The sequence below is a fragment of the Canis lupus genome, chromosome 19, assembly GCF_048164855.1.
Source record: "Canis lupus baileyi chromosome 19, mCanLup2.hap1, whole genome shotgun sequence".
In the NCBI taxonomy this organism is placed as follows: Eukaryota; Metazoa; Chordata; class Mammalia; order Carnivora; family Canidae; genus Canis; species Canis lupus.
In genome coordinates, this window is record NC_132856.1 from 33640825 (window position 1) to 33659457 (window position 18633).

At 52.7% G+C, this 18633-nt stretch overlaps 1 protein-coding gene and 1 long non-coding RNA gene across 2 annotated transcripts in view; one reads left to right on the plus strand and one right to left on the minus strand.

Moving 5' to 3' along the window:
* Nucleotides 1–1127: 1127 nt before the first annotated feature.
* LOC140610102 (uncharacterized) lies at nt 1128–7749 on the minus strand. The gene is made up of 3 exons (XR_012011892.1): nt 6931–7749; nt 6400–6630; nt 1128–1380 (listed from the first exon to the last, which is right to left on the minus strand). It is a non-coding gene; the product is annotated as an uncharacterized lncRNA (long non-coding RNA).
* Nucleotides 2681–18633, plus strand: part of FAM107A (family with sequence similarity 107 member A) — a 52533-nt gene continuing 36580 nt past the window's right edge. The window contains exon 1 of the mRNA XM_072785679.1: nt 2681–3050. Coding sequence (XP_072641780.1) covers nt 3027–3050 — 24 coding nt within the window. The 5' untranslated portion in view covers nt 2681–3026. The remainder of the gene's footprint in view (nt 3051–18633) is intronic.

The following is an 18633-nucleotide window of genomic DNA, read 5'->3' on the forward strand; positions in this document are numbered from 1 at the left end:
TGGTGGGGCTCATTGTTACCTCCTTTTACACGTGAGGACAGTGATGCTCAGAGAGGGCAAGGGACTTGCCCAAAGACACACAGCTAAGGAGCTTCAGATTAAGGGTTGGAATCCCAGCCTGTCTACCTCAAGACAGAAAACAAGCCCTTCGGAAATACTTGCCCTGAAACTACTCAGAGGCGAACAAGCTCTCCCCTCCTTCCTTTTCTTCCTCCTCCTCCTCCTCCTCCTCCTCCCTCTTCCTGAATGCCTCTGAAGACATTTGAAAATTGCTCAGAACCTCTGAGTCAACAGTCTCAAAACTTTCCCCTGTTTTGTAAGCCTTGCTTCCCTCTCCAAGACCGTAGGTCAAAAAGCAGCAGGTGTTTATGTCCATTTCACAGGTGGAGAAAGACTACAGGCTGTGCCCCGGTCACACAGTGAGACAAGGCAACGCTGGATCCTGACCCCGCACCACCAACTGCCTTTTCATAAATCACCTGTGCCCGCCTCCCGAGCACCTCCTTGGTGCCTGGCCCTGGGCTAGGCTCTGGGGCCACCACCCCCCTTCCTACCCGGGGCATGGGGTCTGATTGTTGCATTTCAGACCCACATCCTGCCAGGAGCCGGGCTTCGGACCCTCAGCCAATCAAGGCCTCCATTTAACCAGCCTTTCAGTGCAGCTCATAAGTCATATTTCAGTAAGACTCCAAGCAGATGGGGAAAAATTAATAAATGGGTAAAATTCCTTTTCTCTCCTCCCATCCCACCAGGATCCAAGCTGGTGGATAATTATGGGATGGCTGCCAAAGGAGTTTGATCTTCAGGGTTGACTTATGGCATTTTTACCACTCTGGCTGACAGCCAACTTAGTCACTGCTCTTTACAATTTTGTGGATGGTCTCCTTACTGCAGGAATTAGAAGCTGTACCCCAGCCCTGGCTGAAACAGGGAGAAATGGGGGGAGGCTGAGGCAAGGGCTGGACCTGGGAGAAGGAGCAAAGGAAGAAGCCACGTTTGTGCTTGCCTGGTGGGGACAGTACTAATATTTGCCATGCAGGGAGCTCCTGCAATGAGCTCGGACTGTGTCAGGCGCTCTATATACTTAGACTATTTCATTTCATCCCTCATCGTGTACTTACCCACTCCACCAATATTTGTGGAGTGACTGCAGTGTGCCAAGCTCTATTTTAGAACCAGAGGGTAAACTGATGAATGAACAGACTGGGTCCCAGCCCTTGTGGAGCTGCCATTCAGGTGCAGGAGCTGAACCATAAACGCAGAAATAAAATCATTCCAGTTGCTGATAAATGTTATGAAGAAAAAAATGAACAGAGAGCCTCGGAGGCTACTTTGCATAGAGGGTCAGGGCAGGCTTCTTTGAGGAGGTGATCCTTGAGCCTAATGGATAAAAAGGAAAGAATTGCACGAGATTTAAAAATGTAGTCAAGGGAGAGAGATGGAAAACCTTCCCAGCAGAGAGAACAGCATGTGCAAAGGTGCTGGGGTGAGGAGGAGGGTGGTATGATCCAGGAATTGTCAGGCAGAGAGGGGAATGGGAAATGAGGTCTGAGAGGCCAGCAAGACTTCATGGAACAGAACTGTGTTGGACCATGGGGAATTTGATTCTATGGGCAAAGGTGGATCTAGAATACTTGATCCTGACCCTTCACTACCAACTGCCATTTCATAATCCTTTGTACAATAAGTCCTCACCACCCCGGAGCCAGGCATTGTGCTAGATAGAGGAAAGACAGGGCTGCAAGTTTTCCCTGGCCCAGCCATCTCTTAAGAAAGGCTGTTCTGCTTAATCAAACTGGTTACCTGGGACTTGCCAATGGGCAGTGGTTTTATCACGAGTGGCATTAACAGCATTATAACAAGCAGCACCTAACTTCTCTGGAAAATTCCTATTCTCCAAATCCTCTGCCCAGAGCTTTACACAAGTCACCTCATTTCATCCTCAGGGCCCCATGGGGTCAGGGGCCATCATTACCCCTCTTCCGTCAAGGGGGAGAGTGTAAAACAGAGAATAACATCATCTGATTTATGCTTTAAGGGAACAATGGCTCTGGCTGTGCACACCGACTTCTTTCAGCCATCAGAGCAACCCTGTGCTGTGTGATTATAGGAACACACACACGAAGAAACGGAGGCTCCCAGAGGTCAAATCATGCCCCCCACCCCCCACCCCCTGGGTCATACAACAGTGAGGAAAGAGTTGGGTTTCAAGCCCAGGCTGGTTCGGGCCTTAACCTCCTCGCTCCATGCTGTTGATAATAATGAAGGAGGGTAGCAAGTAAGGAGGAGGGTAACTGCTGGGGGAACTTTGAGAACTTGGCCCAGGGCCCGGAATCCAGCCTCCAGATAGTCTCCTGGCCTAAGCCCAGACCAGCCCTCCCCAGCTGGGCTACTGTCCTGTTGAATGAAGTACTCTGCTCTCAGTGTCTCCGCTCCACGAGAGCCCTTGCCCCCAAGTGTCTTCAAAGATCTACTATTAATGGGGCTGCTGCCCAGCCCGAGGTTTACATCCCCACACAAGCCAAGCCTGCCCTGAGCCCCATACCCCAGCTAGTCCACACAGCCTCCACTGTCTGGGGCCTGTCTGCTGATCGGTGCCCAGCCTGGCAAGAAGGCCAAGTCCTGCCTGCTGGGCCAGCCAGAGGTCACCCGCTGTACTCAAGCTGCCGGCCGCATGGTGAGAGGACGGCTTTGCTTCTCACCTCCCCACGGATGCCTCAGTCTCCCCTCCTGAGAGAGGCAGGGGTGCAGGAAGTGAGGAGCTACAGGGACCACAGGACGTGTGGGCCCTCTGGGGACACCATACCCCTCTGACAGGATCAATCACCCTAAGCCTGTCTGAGGAGCTCTGGGCTTAGGAGCAGCTGTGAAAGCCTCCTTTGTGCCTGAGAAGAATGAGCCACGAGAGGACGGGGGACCCTGGCCCAGGGAACCCCTTGGGCCCCAGCTCCTGAGATCAGCATCGGCAGGGAGGACCCCAGCCGGGCCCCCCAAGGCCCACCCAGGCCTGGTACCCGCTTTGTGCCATGGGAGCAGTCCATGGGAAGAAGGTAAGAGCCCCCGAGGGTCCTGCTGGGTCCCTGAACATGGGGAGGGAGACTGCACCTACCGGGTGGGAGCCCCCATCTACCTACCTGCCAGCTCCATGGGCCTGAGCCAGGCACTGCCCACCAGCCTCCCTCCCTGAGCTCACAGCCAAGATTTGCATCTAGAAACCTAGCTGGGGCTTAGGACAAAGCCTTCGGATCTCTCCACCCCTGGAACAGACCTGGACTGCCCAACCTCACAGGCTCTCTGGTCTTAGACACACACCTCTCTACTTCCCTGCATACAGGCTCCGTGGCCGCACCTTCCCCGTGTGCCAGGGAGCGCCGGTGGGCAAGTTACTGACGCTTCCTGTAAGTCATTTCCCCATCTGTAAAATGGGGACAATAGTCACTACCTCAGAGGCTTATAGTGAGAATTAAATGAACAAAAATATATGTAAAGTGTTTCAAACAGTGCCTGGCACATAGTGAGCTATATATAAGCTATGTTCTGTTATTAGAGTTCTCTTCATATTTTTATGCATCACCTTCTATGTCTGGGCTCTCAGTAGGAGATTTGTAGACAGAGCCTATGCAGTGTTTCTGAAAATGTGGTCTATAGAGACCCCGTGTCTGCATTAGAGATGGGGCATGGGAGGGGGCTTGCTCCACAGTCTCCTTCTTAGGGCTCACCCACACTTCCTGGATCAGGGGAAGGGGAGGCAGGGCTCCCCAGGGATTCTTATACACGCACTCAGTCCACATCACCAGGACTGTGACCCCAGCGGTAAGGTCAGGCTGCCTGGGCCCTAGCTCCTCCACCTGCCTTATAAGGAACTGAACCCCCCTGGATCTCTGGATCTCAGCTCCTCACCTGTAAAGTAGGGCTGGTCCTCACCCCTTGGGAGGGGCCACGAGAGGATGCTATAAAGTATGTAGCATGCAGCCTGTCACCCAGACAACCCTAATAAACGGGGGCTCTAACCCTCAAACAACTATGGTTCTGCATGACTCTAAATTTTCTGCCAACCGAGCCCAACCCACATTTTTCAAATTTAAAGTAAAACACATCATTGGCAGTCCCCATGGAACAAGCTTTCTGGGCCTCAGTTTCCTCATCTGGAAAATGAGCATTGGGTTAGATAACCCCTGGGGCCGCCTTGCACCAGCCTCTGCTCCCAACCTCCTTTGTTTCGGGTGCAAGTCAGGCCTGGAAACTCCTGCCTCCCCTCAGCACCCCTAGCAGCAGTATCCTAGAAGGTTGTTGTCCTGGGGCTGTCCCTTCTCCATCCCGCCATGCTCATGGGAGCCCCCAGTTGCTGTTGTGGGTCACCTGCTGTTCTTGTGTCTTCTCTGATACAGCCCAGAGCTGCCTTCCCAGCAGAGCTTTGCACCCTGGCCCCACCCAGCCCCCTTCAGGAACATTCTTCCAGCTTCTCCCCTCTCCCAAGGGAGAATGAGCTCAGCCTCTAGATCCTACCTGTGCAGGTGCAGTCACCTTGGAGAACGGCTTCTTCCCAGGCCTGGAAAAGACCCCGACAAGGTCTAGCCTAGGAACAGCAATTACAGCTCACAGACTGCCTCTCTCTCTCCTCTCACCGGTGACAAACTTCACGAATCGGTCCCTACACCCTTTCCCACGAAGTCCAGATGACCTCAGAATCTTCCTCAGCACAGCATCCCGATCAGAACTAGCCCCCAGACTGAAAAGCAGGCATGTGCTGGGCCCAGGCCCTCCTCCTGCCCCCAGGGAGAGGAGGCCGCAGAGGGTGAATGGGAACACGGGCTCTGAGGTCAGACACACCTGAGTCAGTTCTTCCAAATACCCGGGGACCGTGGACAAGACAGGACCTCAGGTTCCAACCCCATAGACTAAAGATAATAATCCTTCTCACACTGTTGTAAAATCTAAATGACACCATGCCTGGGGATGAAGTAGATCCTTAGTCAACGTTGTCTCCCTCTGGGTTTGATCCTCTCCTACCTGCGTCCTTGTCAGCTCTTCACACCCTCCCTTTGATCCACCAGGGGCATTAACATCACACCCATGGCAGATGAAGAAGCTGAGTCATGAGCCAATGTGACTTCCCACAGCCAGCCAGTGGCTGAGCCAGCCTGGAGCAGAGGCTATGAGCCGGCCCAGGCCAGGCCTGCTGTGGGGCTCCCCCGTCTGTGGACCACCCCCCAGCCCTCCCCCACACATGCCTCCTGCTCTGTTTCTGGAGGCAGTAACCCAGCTGGCCTCTGCAGGATGTCTGTGACATGCCTGGGCCGTTTGAGGTCTAGCACCCACTGGCCTGTGCTATAAAGGTCACGGAGCTGTCCTGGGGGGCTTCTCGGACCCCCTTCCCACACTCATGGCTTAACCATAGCTATAAAATCAGTTCTGGAAAACCCCTGGCAAAGTGGTCCAATCCCTTCCCCATTGTACAGCTGGGAAGACCGAGGCCCAAGGGCGGAAAGACTTGCCAGGGCCACGCAGCCAGGGTCAGACCATTTCCACAAGGCCCAGCAGCTCCAGGCCAAACTCTGGAAGCACACGGGAAGGCAGTCGGTCTCCTTCCCCTGCACCGTGAAGGGCGGGCATAGAGGACTCCTGCCCACGTGTACACAACTGTCTGCCCCATCTTCATCTGCCCCCACCCCAGCCGCCCGATAACAAACCTTAACCAGGTAGGTACCTCTGCTGGGAGCTGGGCCAAGGAGGGAAAGGCATCCCTGCCCTCACACCAACTCCCACCCACCTCAGACACCAGGTGATAATCCATGGACACCGGGGGTCAGGCACTCGGTCCTTGGGCCCCAGTCAGCAGCCGAGGTCCCTCCCCCAGGAAGGGGGCAGGCCCACAGGCTGTCATGGGCAATTCCTACACAAGTCCAGCGCCCCAGGCATGATCCTAATTCTACCCCTAAAGCCACCAACACTAAAAACAGAGACTAAACGATATCCTGATACTAAACAGAAAAGGTTGCTCGCCACGGCTTACCATGCACTGCAGCTTCGGCAAAGACTCATTCAGTATTCCCAGAGCATCCTCTGCGGTGGGCACTTTCATGACCCAAACAACCAGAGGCACAGAGACACTGAACGAGATTCGAGAGCACAAGGCCACCCGGCTAGTAAGCAGTGGGGTGGAGAATCGAACCAGGCGGTCTAAAGAGCCTTGACCCCTTGGCTCACGAACCACACTGCTGGCGTGTGTGAGGTGGGCTCTTGAACCGGAAGCACGGTGTCCAAATCCACCTGCTTATCCTCTCTGAGCCTCGGTCTCATCATCTGCTAAATGGGATCATGATGTCCCCTTGCACGTCAGGAGGAGCTGAGGCACCTGGCACAGAGTTGGTGTCAGGGAATGGTGGGTCAAGCTCTTACCTCTGCTCTGGAAGCTGAAGGTGGAGCTTCATCAGAGAGGGGCCGGCTGTACCCCCAGATCCACAGTAGAACCCCTTCAAGGCTTGGGCACTCAGCATGCTCTCAGACATTTCTCCAAACTCAGCACCACCTGGGTTTTTCACTTCCCTGAATGAAGCCTGTATTCTGACTGCGTTGGCTTTTGCCAAGTCACTCATCGCTCTGCATTCGTCTTCATTAGAAGAAAGTCTCCTTGACGGAAACAAACGGAAAAAAAGATGAGAGATCCAGCTAAATTTGATAAATGGCCTGAAAGGGAGTGTTCGTTCTTATGGAGTCCAAAAGGCGCACATCTGGCTGGGCCCCCCTGGCTCCCTGAACAATTATCCCCACCGATGATGGATGGTTCCTGCTCACCGGCACCTGCTCAGCGGGGCGTGAGGGCCTCGTTAGGAGGCTCTCGCTGCCCCTGCCATGCCGTGGCCCCCACTCTGCCCACCGCCTCCGACTGCTTCCCTGAGGGGAACTGGAGCCAAGCTCCCCCACTCCTACCCTCATCTGTGCACGCAGGGCACGCTCCTGGGGGCTCTGGGATGAGGCATGAGCACACATGCTACGATTGTGAGCACAGCTTGCCAAACCCTGGACTTTGTCATTCAGGTCCAGACTCTCCTTTTAATTCCATCTGTTCACGCCATGGATCTGAAAGCCCCTGAATATTTTCCTCCCCGGCCTGAGCAAACTGATAAACATGCTGTTCTCCCCTTCACTGTGAGCTCCCTCTCCACCTGCTTTACCACCCTCAGAATAGCCTGGCTTGCAACCCTTGAAAAAGTTGGAGCTGAAATTTCTTCCCTGGGAAAGCCCAGGGACAGAGGGTGAGGACTGGGAGCTGTAGGGCTATGTACTGGCAGCAACTGAAAGGGGTATTGAAAGCAGGCAGAGAGGCCTTTGGAAGCAGGGAAATGCACTTTTCCAGTTCCCAGAAGCCTCCCAATGGGGCTTTCCTTCTCTTCTGCCCTTGGCTTCCCCAAGCTGGGTTCGGAAGCTGAATGCCCTGGGCTGCCTTGAACAGATGCACAGGCTGGGCACTGCACAAAGGCAATGAGTGGATGGGTTAGCAGTCCACTCTCTACCAGAGGAGCTTGGTACCCAGGTGTTGGCTAGGTCTGCCCAGAGCAAAGAATGCTGCTCTGTGATTTCACCGTGCCATCACTTTACAGCCCTACAATACCCCTTCCAAGATAAAATTTCTCCTGTCCATCCTTACGGCTGGAAGCCCCACTTAGGTGGGAAAGAAACTGAAGGAGAAATAAAAGAAGAAAGATGCCAGCTCAACTGGCACTTCTTCCAGGAAGTCTTGCCTGAGTGGGTCTCAAATGTCAACTTAGGGCAAGAGGCTAAGGTGGGGGGTGAGAGAGAGCAAGCTTGTCTCAGAGTTGTATTTTTGTGAATAGGCTGCAGGTTTTCCTAAGCCCGGAGGATCACCAGGGATAGCTGAGAAGAGGCCAGAGAGATTAGAAGGTGCCCAGGGCACCACCACTCGCCCTGAGTTCCCAGACTGGGACAAATCCCATTATGCTCTCAGCACTCTCCCCACCACACTGATCGTGGTTGTAATTTCATCTTTAGCTCTGTGATTTATCCAAGAAGGAAGAGACACTGTGTTTGACTTGTGGCTCACCATTGTGTCCCCAGCACCTCGCATCAATATGATCAGTCCCCAATAAATTGAGGAAGAAAAGGAGAGAGAGACAGCGAGCGTCTGGATCTCTGTGGATAAAGGCCAAGCTCATGGAAATGATGTGGTTTGGGAATATAGGTGAGCCTGGTGGGGTGCAGTCTGGAGCCAACAACCTTTGGTGCACACGGTGCAAAAAAACCCTCATGGGTTGATTTTTCATCATTCATTCAACAAGCGTTGACTGAGCCCCACTCAGGGGCTCAGGCATGGGAGACAGTACAGTGCACTGGACTCAGGCCCTGACCTCGGGGTACACAGCCCAGCAAGAGAGAAATAAGTCTCTGGTGATGACAAGACAGGTACTGGGTGCTCTGACAAAGCAAGAAGAGCAGTGAGGGAAGCTTCCAGATGCCCAAGCTGTGTTCTGAAGAATGAAGAAGAGTTACTCAGGACAAGGAGCTGGGAGAGGCTTCCAGGGAACACAACAGGACCTGCCAGGGCCCAGAGGTATGGGGGGCCTGACATGTCCCCAGAATGGAAAGAATCTCTTGGTTTGCAACACTCTTCCTGAGCCTGTAGGGCCTTCTGATTCCTGGTTCTAGGGTTGGGACCTGCCATGGGGCTGGTTCAAGTGGGGCCCTAACTCCCCACTCCCCCAGCTACCCCACTACTCACCTTGCCACAACACTCTCCCCCCAAAAGCCAACTATGTATCTGTCTCAGACTCTTTGATCAAGGAGAACATTTTCTTTTTTTTTTTTTTCCCCTCTACTTTCTTTTGCTCAAGTATTCAAAACAGCAGAGAAGAAAGCAAGAGAAAGAGATGGAGAGGGAGAAAGAGGCGAGGATACAGACAGAAGACACAAAAGCCACCAAAAGAAAGTCCCCTGAGAGCAGAATGAGGAGACCCCAAGCCTGTCCTCCCTGACCTCCACCCCTCTGCTGCCTCCTGACCAGAAAAGGGGAGGAGGAGCCAAGATGGCAGGCTTTACCTCATGCTCGGGCCACAAGAAACAAATCTTTCCTGGACAGTAGATGGAGGACATTATTTTCATTCCTTCCTTACATCTTAGTCCAATCTTCCCCCTCTGCTAACAAGAAAAAGTCTTCACCTCAGAGGCCCTGAGTGACCCTGGGCAAGATGGTTTACCTCCTGGGTTCCAGTTTCTTCCCCTGTCAATGCAGAGTTGGTAGCCGTGCTACTCACAGGTCTAGGGGCAAAATGAGGCAGGGAAAAGAGGGGAGGTGGGAACAATCATCCCCCAAAGGGTGCAGTGCCAGGCCCCATGCACACAATGGCAGTTGCCCCTCTCTGCTGCTTGGCCAGTGTTGTCTCCCCCATTGCACGGCCACGAAGGGGTGGGATTAAATCACTGAGTGGATGTGAGGTGGCCTTCAGACTCCTCTCACACATGCCAGGAGCCAAGAGCTTGCAGGAACCTTGCAGCCTGACCCTCGCCTATACCCGTAAGCCAACCGAACCCACCTGCAGGGGTTCCACAGCCTAAGGGGTCACAGGCCTGAGAGGCCTCCTTCCTTCTCATCTATAAAATGAGCGCTTCTGGAAGGTAAAAATACAAATGCTTTCCAATTACTAAACTCCCATGGAATCCTCACCACAAACTTAGTCACAAACATCTCCATGTCCCCACTTCACCAAGACAAAAATCCAGACTCTGAGAGGTTGAGTTCACCGCTCAAGAGCACACAGCCAGCAACTGCCAGAACCGAGACTTGAACCCAGATACCCGGGTTCCCAGCTGGGAACAGCTCCCAGCTCTGGCTCCCCAGCTCACTGGCTTATTTTTCAAGTGTCTCGATGAAACCGTGCCTCTCAAGCCAGCGTAAATCTTCACCTTGCTGGGTAGGGTTACTTAGCTGGTGGTGGCTCCAGTCCCACAGGGAGCAGAGCTGTAGAGGGACCTCAAAGTTCAGAAGAATTTAATTTCCTTCATGAAAGGGCTCGGAGGTGGGGCAGGAGGGGCCAGATGAAAGGCTGGCTTTGAAAAAGGCAAGAATCCAGAAATGCAGCTCCCTGGGGGTGGGGGGTGGGGGGCCAGGGATCTACTTTCAGAACACAGTGTCTCCCAAACTGACATGAAGGAGGGGCTTTGTTTAAGTGAGAGATCAGATCTCAGGGCCTGGGGTAGGGAAAGGGCAAGGAGCTGGAACTTTCCTTTTGTCTTCTAAAATCTAGGAGGAGGCCAAGGAAAACATTAAGGCACCCTGGGGAAGCTGGGGTAGCCTGGCTGGGTCTTGGCGACACCTTGCTCCCATGGACATTCAGGGGAGGGCACGGGGTGTCCCCCAAGGGATGGCACCCCCAGAACCTGCAGAACTCAGAAACTGGGCAGTGATGCTGATTTAGGGGACCACCCAAGAGCTTTTCCTCATGCACCGGAGCTCTTGGGAGTACTTTGGGGTCATCTTGGGGTAGATGTTGTGGCAGATTTCACGGAGAGTCCTGCCATCAGGACCTGCAGGCCCCACAGCGGCCAGTTTGCAAAGGGCCCGCGGTGACTGTGCCCCAGCTGGGCAGCCCGGAGGGACGCGCTGGCTCCCCAGGGCTGCCAAGCCACCTACCGCCCACCGGGTGGCTGAAAACAGCGGAGGTCTATTCTCTCCCGGTTCCAAAATCAAGGTGTTGGCAGGGCTGCGCTCCTGCGAGGCCTCTAGGGGAGGAATCTTTCTCTGCCTTTCCTTTAGCCTCTGGTGTCACCAGCCATCCTCCTCCCGTGGATGACAAATGCCGCCGCCACTGTCACGTGGCGCTCTCCTGTCTGTGTCTTGTCTCCTCTACTTATCAGGACACCGGGGTCGTACTAGCTTAGCGCCCACCCTAACCACCTCGTTTTAACTTGATTACAACTTCAAAGAACCTACTTCTAAATAAGGTGACATCCACAGGCATGGGGGCTAGGATTTCAACATATCTCTTGCGGGGGGGGGGGGGGCATAATTCAATCCGTTAACTATGACCCTCCGAGCCACCCAGGCGCCCCACAGACCTCTATGCTTCTTAGGCACCTAAAGGTACATGTTAGTGTAGCGGGAACCCATCCATCCTCTGCTGGCTGCCCTCCTGGGGCCTGGAGTTCACTTTAGCTCCTGTTTGCTGCAGCGACTTTCTACACGGCACGGCCAGAGCAAGCAATTTTGATTCAGAATCAAATCCCCTATTCTCCTGGGTAAAACCCTTGGAGAACAGATACGTGGAAATCCACGTGGAAATCCACAGCCCCCAGGGCCCCCGTGACCCCAGTGACTCCCATCTGGCCCAGCCTCCTAAGGAGGCTGGCTTTCACTCTGTTTCTCTGCCTCAGAGCCTTTGCCTCTGCTGTTCCCCCTGCCTGGTGCTCTCTTCCCACACAAGGCTCAGCTCAGAGAGAGGCCTTCCCCGCCCCTGGCAGCTCAAGCATCCCCATGTTGGTCCCCAGTCTTGTGGTTGCTCACAGAACTTACCGCCATCCGAAATTAGCTTCTTTGGGTAGGACTTGAGCTGTTTCCGACTGGGCTTTCCCAACCAGCACGCCTGCCCTCCCAGGGCAGGGCCTGGTCTCTGCGCTCACCGTGGATGCTCAGGGCCTGGTGCAGGTCTGACCTACAAGGCATGAGCAAATGCATGAATGCATGGCTAGCATGGAGGGAACTCACTCTCTCTGATGCATAAACATCTCCTGAGCATCCGTGAGGAGCCACGTGCTGCATCAGGCCTGAGTCAGTCACAGTCCACTCAGGGAGACAGTACAGGCCACAGTGACCGACCGACAGGAACACCATCCTTCTTCACAGGCCTTCAGCAGCAGCTGTCAGAAAAGCAGAAATTCAAATTACACTATCTATAAATGACAACGACGCTGAGATGCCAGCACAGGGATGTCCCCAAGGACCAGCTGCCCCCTTCCTGACGTCCAACCCCCCACTCCGCAGAAGCCCGCTACCCCCTATGGCTCTGGAGCAGAGGAAGAAAACACAAGATCTCGGAAACTATAGAGATGGAGTTTCTGCCAACCAGCAGGTTCAGGACTCAAACTGGCACTGAAATTCCACATAGCAATCAAGAACTTTGTCATTATGCAAATGCTGCTGTGAACTTTGTCTCAGAGCTTCCACGTGTCTCTCACGTGTGGACCCAGAATGCAATCACGGAGTCCGAGGGCACATGCATGCTCCTCCACAGGGGAGGCAAATTCTAGCTCTACTCTCTTAGGGTCTCTGGCTGGGCCTGAGAATCCAACCAACCTAAGACAGGTGAATAGGAGAAAACCTTGGGGGTTTGCACAGGTACATTAGAGACCCCACAGGAAAACAGCCCCAACCAAAGCGGGGAGGCCCAAGACTTCCCCACCAGGTTCAGCAAAGAATAGCGATGGTGGGAAAGTAGCTGAAACATATGGAGAGATGAAAGGAAGGCAAGGTGCATTCTTACAAGATCTGTTCCTATAGATTTTTCTCGGCTCACTTCCCCGTCTCTGGTGATAAGAATGTTTCTTTTCCCCTGGGTAGGGAGGGCATCTTTCACGTGGGATTTTTATCTCCTGCTTTTGGGGAGACAAAGAAAGGTCAGGGCACCCTTCTTACACCTGCCGTTTTCCAAGCGTCTTTAGCTCAAAATAATCCTTAGGCAAAGTGGCATGTTTGGCGGTGGCCTATATGCCGCCCTCTGCACCTTTACTGGATAAAGCCAGACTGGGTTAGAGCAAATTCCATGCCCATGGCCAAGGTGTAAGTGTTTGGTTGCCCTGCACCCTGACATTTTTACTCTTCAAGCTTTTTTTTTAAAAAAAAAAGAATTAGATTATTTATTGATTTATTCATAATAGACACAGAGAGAGAGAGAGAGGCAGAGACACAGGCAGAGGGAGAAGCAGGCTCCACGCAGGGAACCCGACGTGAGACTCAATCCCGGGACTCCAGGATCATACCCTGGGCCAAAGGCAGGTGCCAAACCGCTGAGCCACCCAGGGATCCCTACTCTTCAAGCTTTTTAATTTTTGTGAAACTGACAGCAGTCTTGATTTTAAAAGTATATGTTTTTTTAAGATTGTATTTATTTATTTGAGAGAGAGAGAGAGAGAGAGAGAGCTCACGCCTGGCTGAATGGGAGCCACACATGAGGCTCCATCCCAGGACCTCAGGACCATGACCTGAGCCGAATGCAGACGCTTACCGACTGAGCCACCCAGGTACCCCTAAAAGGTATATTTAGACACAGATAAAAATGTTTGCAAGCTCTAGCAGAGTATTCACAAGTGTTGACCACATGGTAAGTTACAAAACAAATCCGGATACCCTACACATTATAGCGTAGGTCTACCACGTAACTAAAAGGCAATAACAAACAAGTTACAAAGAAAACTAAAATATATTTGGAAGATAGGAAGCACTTCTAAATGGATCAAAGATATTGGGACATACATCCTCAGACCTGAATGGTGATGAAGATGTACGTCAAAACACAGCTAGCCCTGCGTCTAGGAGAGGCTTATAGCCTTATAAGCAGATAGAAAAGAAGGCTGGGATTTAATGAACCAAATGTCAAAGGTAAAAAATTGGTAAAAGAACAGCAGAACCAACCCCCCCCAAAAAAAGTGTAGAAATAATGAGAAAATAAAAATAAGAGCAGAAACAAAAGTGTGATAACAAAGATCAATATGGCGCAAAGTTAGTTTTTTTAAAAAGATAGCAGATATGGCTATGATATGGCTGACTTTACGCCTGTAAAATTTTAAACTCTCTAGAAACATCTAGAGAATATTGTTGAACAACTGGCTCGAGGAGGAATAAGCAACCTGAAGAGCTAGTAAACACTTTAAGAAATTGAACTATGGGTTAATCTGCCCACAGAGAAACCATCAGACCATCAGCTTTATAGGGGAGTTCTATTCAACTTTAAAGGCATTTTATCCATTTGGTTTTATACTCTGACTTCTGAACAACAGAAAATGAGAGAACATTTTCCACTTCACTTTATGATAAAATAATTTTGATATTGGGGCACCTGGTTGGCTCAGTCAGTTAAGCTTCTGACTTGATTTCAGCTCAGGTCTTAATCTCAAGGTCATGAGTTCAAGCCCCACGCTGGGTATGGAACCTACTTAAGTAACAATTTTGATATCAAAATTAAACAACGACAGTGAAAGAAAAGTAAATCACAGTCCAATCCACTCATGAATATTGGTGCAAAAAAACTCGAAGCAGGACTCCCAGATCCCACAGCCAGGCCCTGGTGGCACAGGCATTACATTTAGCCCGTGGACTACACACACCTCCTCTCTGTGATTCTAGTCTGACTCACAGACAGCCAAGAAGTTCAAGCCTGAAATGGCCACGGGCTCTCTCTCCTCTGAATCCTGCTATTCTAGAGCCAGGCCAGAGTAAATGGAAAGTTCCAGTGGCAGTTTTTCCAGGGATGTCTCACCCAGGCTCAGGCAGGTTAACTAACATTGGAGAGAGGGAGAGACATCCTGGGGTGACTTCACTGCTCCAGTCCTGCCACTGGCACTGTGATCTGCAGGCACCCCCCTGCCCCTGGCCTGCTCTGCCTGCAGCTGGGAGCCACCAGGCAGCAGACCCTGACCTGCCTCCCTGGGAGCCACAGGCTGCAGGGGGTCACGGTGCCAGCAGGAGCGCAGCCAGAGGCTGTCTGCGGCAGATGGGACTTGTAGACCTCAGACAGGCCATAAGCGCTAAAGTTTCCTATCTTTGCCTCCTGCCTGGCAAAATTCCCACCATCCCAGAGCGAGGATCTGACAGTCCGGGAGGCTGAGCTCCTTGACAGGGCTGGGTAGAGTAGACTTCTTCAGAGATCAGGGCCTCTTCCAAGCTCACCCCTCACAGGGAGGAGGGAGGTAATGGCCATGGGGTACCCAACCCGAGGGAGGGGGGCATGCTTTCATGTCAATCCCTTCTCTGTGGGCACATGGTATTCCCCTAATATAGACATGCCATGATTTGCTTGAACAATCCTTGATTTGAGAGGGTTTTTTTATTCCTGTGCATCCTGGTAGATATATCTGGGTGCATATCCTTTATGCCTTCCTTGGGATAAATTCTACTTTTAGGCTCATGGGTGGGTTTCTATGAAGTTAGATGCAAAGTGCTGTGTGTACATGAAGATTAGACCCTTAAGGGAGCTTGTTTCCAGCATCAAGAACCTCTGCTGCAGGGACACCTGGGTGGCTCAGTGGTTGAGCATCTGCCTTCAGCTCAGGTCATGATACCAGGGTCCTGGGATCGAGTCCTGTATCAGGCTCCCTGCAGGGAGCCTGCTTCTCCCTCTGCCTGTGTCTCTGCCTCTCTCTGTGTGTCTCTCATGAGTAAATAAATAAAATCTTTAAAAAAAAAAAAAAGAAAGAAAGAAAAAGAACCTCTGCTGCGGAAAACACAACCTGCAGTGTGACTTGTCTCCCCGCTTTCTTCATCCTCATACAGAGCAGTTTGACAACTTGGACGATGGGGTTTCAAATAACTTTATTTCAAGGAAATAATTTGCCATTTAGTTAGTCATTATTCCTTTACACACACCTTCCCAAAACAACTCCATGAAGTTGGTACTGCTGTTATCCCCACTCTACGGATGGGACGCTGAGCTCAGAGACGTCAGGTGCCTTGTCTAAGGTCACACAGCAGGTCAGTGGTGAACCCAGGAATCAGACGCAGGCAGCTGCCTCAGAGCTACCTCCCTGAGCACGCACCCACCCAAGCATCACCGCCCAGTGCTGTGGGTGGGCTTCCCAGAGCCCAGGAAGCAAGCCCTGAAGCAGCAGCGCCCTTGCTTCTCTCAGGCAAGTTGACAAGTCTCTTTGGGCTGAGTTTCCATCAGAGTCCTGCCTATAAATAGGCAGAGTAATAAATCAAGAGTACGTGCTGATGGAAGGAGCCGTCCAGGGTGAGCAAAGGTCAAGCTGCTGGCTGGGCCTGCTGAGCTCCACTAGCGACACTTCCACCAGCTCAGAACAGCACCGTGTCAGGAGGACGAGCGTGGAGGTCACAGTTCTGCTGATCTCAGACTGGGAGGAGGAAGTAGAATGGATGAAGGGGATGTTGGGGGCCTTTGGGCAGGACCCCCTCTTTCCTGCCACCTCCTTTCACACTGGAGCTCATGTCCGCCGCAGCCCAGACCAAAGGTGACATTATCTGGCACGACGGAACCAACCCCCACGTGCTGGGGGAAGGCAGGGGTTTCCTTGGACTAAACCGGCCACAGCCCTGCCCACCCCTCAGGTGGAAGGAACGTGGCCTTTGGACCTTCAGTAAGTGCTCCGGGAATAACGTCAGCGATAAAGTTATTAACAGCGGGATTTACTGAGCACTTACTATGCCCCACGCCTATGCTGAGAGCTCTAGGTCATCCAGTTCCGTCCTCTCGCCAACACTTCGATCATCCCCACTTTCCAAGTGACAAACTGAGGCCCGGAGAAGTGAGGCAGGTGACAGAGCCAGGAGGTGTCGGAGCAGGAATCTACACCAAGGCAGTCCGACCCCCGAGCTTGCAGCCTTCTCCCTCTAGGCCTCGGCACACCCGGGAACGTGGGGGAAGCTCTCAATCCCAGAGGGGGAGCTCCCCACGGGCGGGCGGGGATCAGGCCTTCCGCCCCCAGACTGGCTGCAGCTCCGCGGGAGGCTCCTCCACAGGCGGACCTGGGAGAAAGCCCCCGCTCGCCACCTGCCCGCTCTGTGGCCCTGGGAGAGTTACCCGGAATGGCCGAGCCTCAGTTTCTTCACCTGTCAGTGGGAACTAAGGACACTCAGTTCCTTTGGTGGCCGTAAGCAGCAAAAGGAAGGAGTTGGCGCAGGGCTGCCTCGTGGGTGGAAGTGGTCGTCATTGATGCTGTTGTTTCCATCCTGCAAGCGACTCAGCTCTCTCCTCCTGTCCGATGCCAATCAGAGGCGCCGAGAGGGACTAGCCTCAGGCTGCCGAGCCCCCCTAGGGCTGCCGAGCCCCCCTAGGAATCATAGCAGCAGCTAAGATGTATCGCCTGTACACTGTGTGCCAGGCACCGGTCCTAATCGCTTTACGTATTAACTAGTCAGCAGGAAGCCCCGGAGAGGGCAGCAGGGAGGAGAGCCAGAGGTCCACAAGCCACGCCAGGCCAGCCCACCTGTGCGTGGGCCTGCTGGTCACATGGGTCCCCACCAGCAGCCTCTAGGCCCCAACGATGGCCCCAGGTACATGTGTGAGACCTGCAAAATGCCCTTCGACCTCACCAACCCCTCAGGTGGTTCTGAGTGAGGACCCGGGGTTGAGTGTGTTGCCAGAGGGCTGGAGAAACAGAAGGAGGATGTGGGGGCTGCCGGGGGAGGGCTGCCTCCAGGTCACCCAGGGCCTAGAGCAGTGCTCAATAATGTTCGTTGACTAATAATTGCTGATTATGATATAAGTGGGGGCTCTATTTTCGGGCACAGTGGCTCAGGTATTGGGATCTACTAGCCACTTTTTTTTTAAATGCATGCATGGAAAGAAACCTGGAAGGATATATACTAAAAGTGAATCCTGATGATCTTAATGGGGAAGAATAATGGGAGGATCTCATGGTCATTTTTTTGCAGGTTTTTTTCCCTTTTGTACTTGCTACATTGTCTATAATGAACAAGTATTAATTTTATGCTCAGAAGAAAATAAACTTTTGTGTGAGCTTAGGACTCATTCAATTTTACAGCACAAAAAGAAATTTTACAGAAGAAATTGAAGTCCAGAGAGGTTAAGCCGTTTGCCCGAGGCCACACAGCAAGGCAGGTAGGGCTGGGACAGACCCAGGTCTGCTAGCCCATCCCCTGCACCCTCTGGGAACTCAAGCCTTAGGACGGGGGGGGGGGCATCTCCAGCTCCTGCATGGTGAGGACTCGTTTCTCTTTTTTTCACCACCATACCCTGAAAACACCCCCAACCCAATCTTGCCAGCTCCCCCAACTCCTGCGAGAGTCCCCTGAGAGAAGGAGGGATGTCTGCAGATGTTAGTAAAGTGATCAATGGAAAGAAATACATATAAGCCCCCATTCCAGCTTCACGGACTTGCTGCTGATTCATAAATAAAAGAATGCCCAGGCTATTTTGGGCACCTGCAATTTTCTACTTGAATAACCAGGGAAGTGGCTGCCTGCCCGCTTCTCTGCCCTGCTCGTGGCGCCAGAACGGGGGAAACGTGATCTCCCCCGGCGTAATGGGATCTGGGGCCAGGCCTCACTGCTGATTTCCTTGCTTTGCCCCGCTCCAGAAAACCCAGGTGTCCCCCACACCACATCCATGGGAGTATGGGAAGGGAGACTCCAGGCCCGATCCAGATGCTGTGGATTCAGTGGTTCCTTCAAGGTATAGGAGGCAATCTCAGCTCTGCCACCTGCCATCTGTGGGACTTTGGGCAAGTGATTCAACCTCTCTGAGCCCCAGTTTCTTCATCTGTAAAATGGGGATACTTATATCACTTTGCAGGTTTGGTACAGGTGAGGTGCCTGGCTCTCTCAGGGGAATTATTATTTAAGGTATGAGAGAGGAGCTGCTCTGGAAAGAGCCCCAAATAGGATTCTCAGGCTGTTGTTTGATCTTTTGGTTCCAGGAGCTCTGAGTTAAG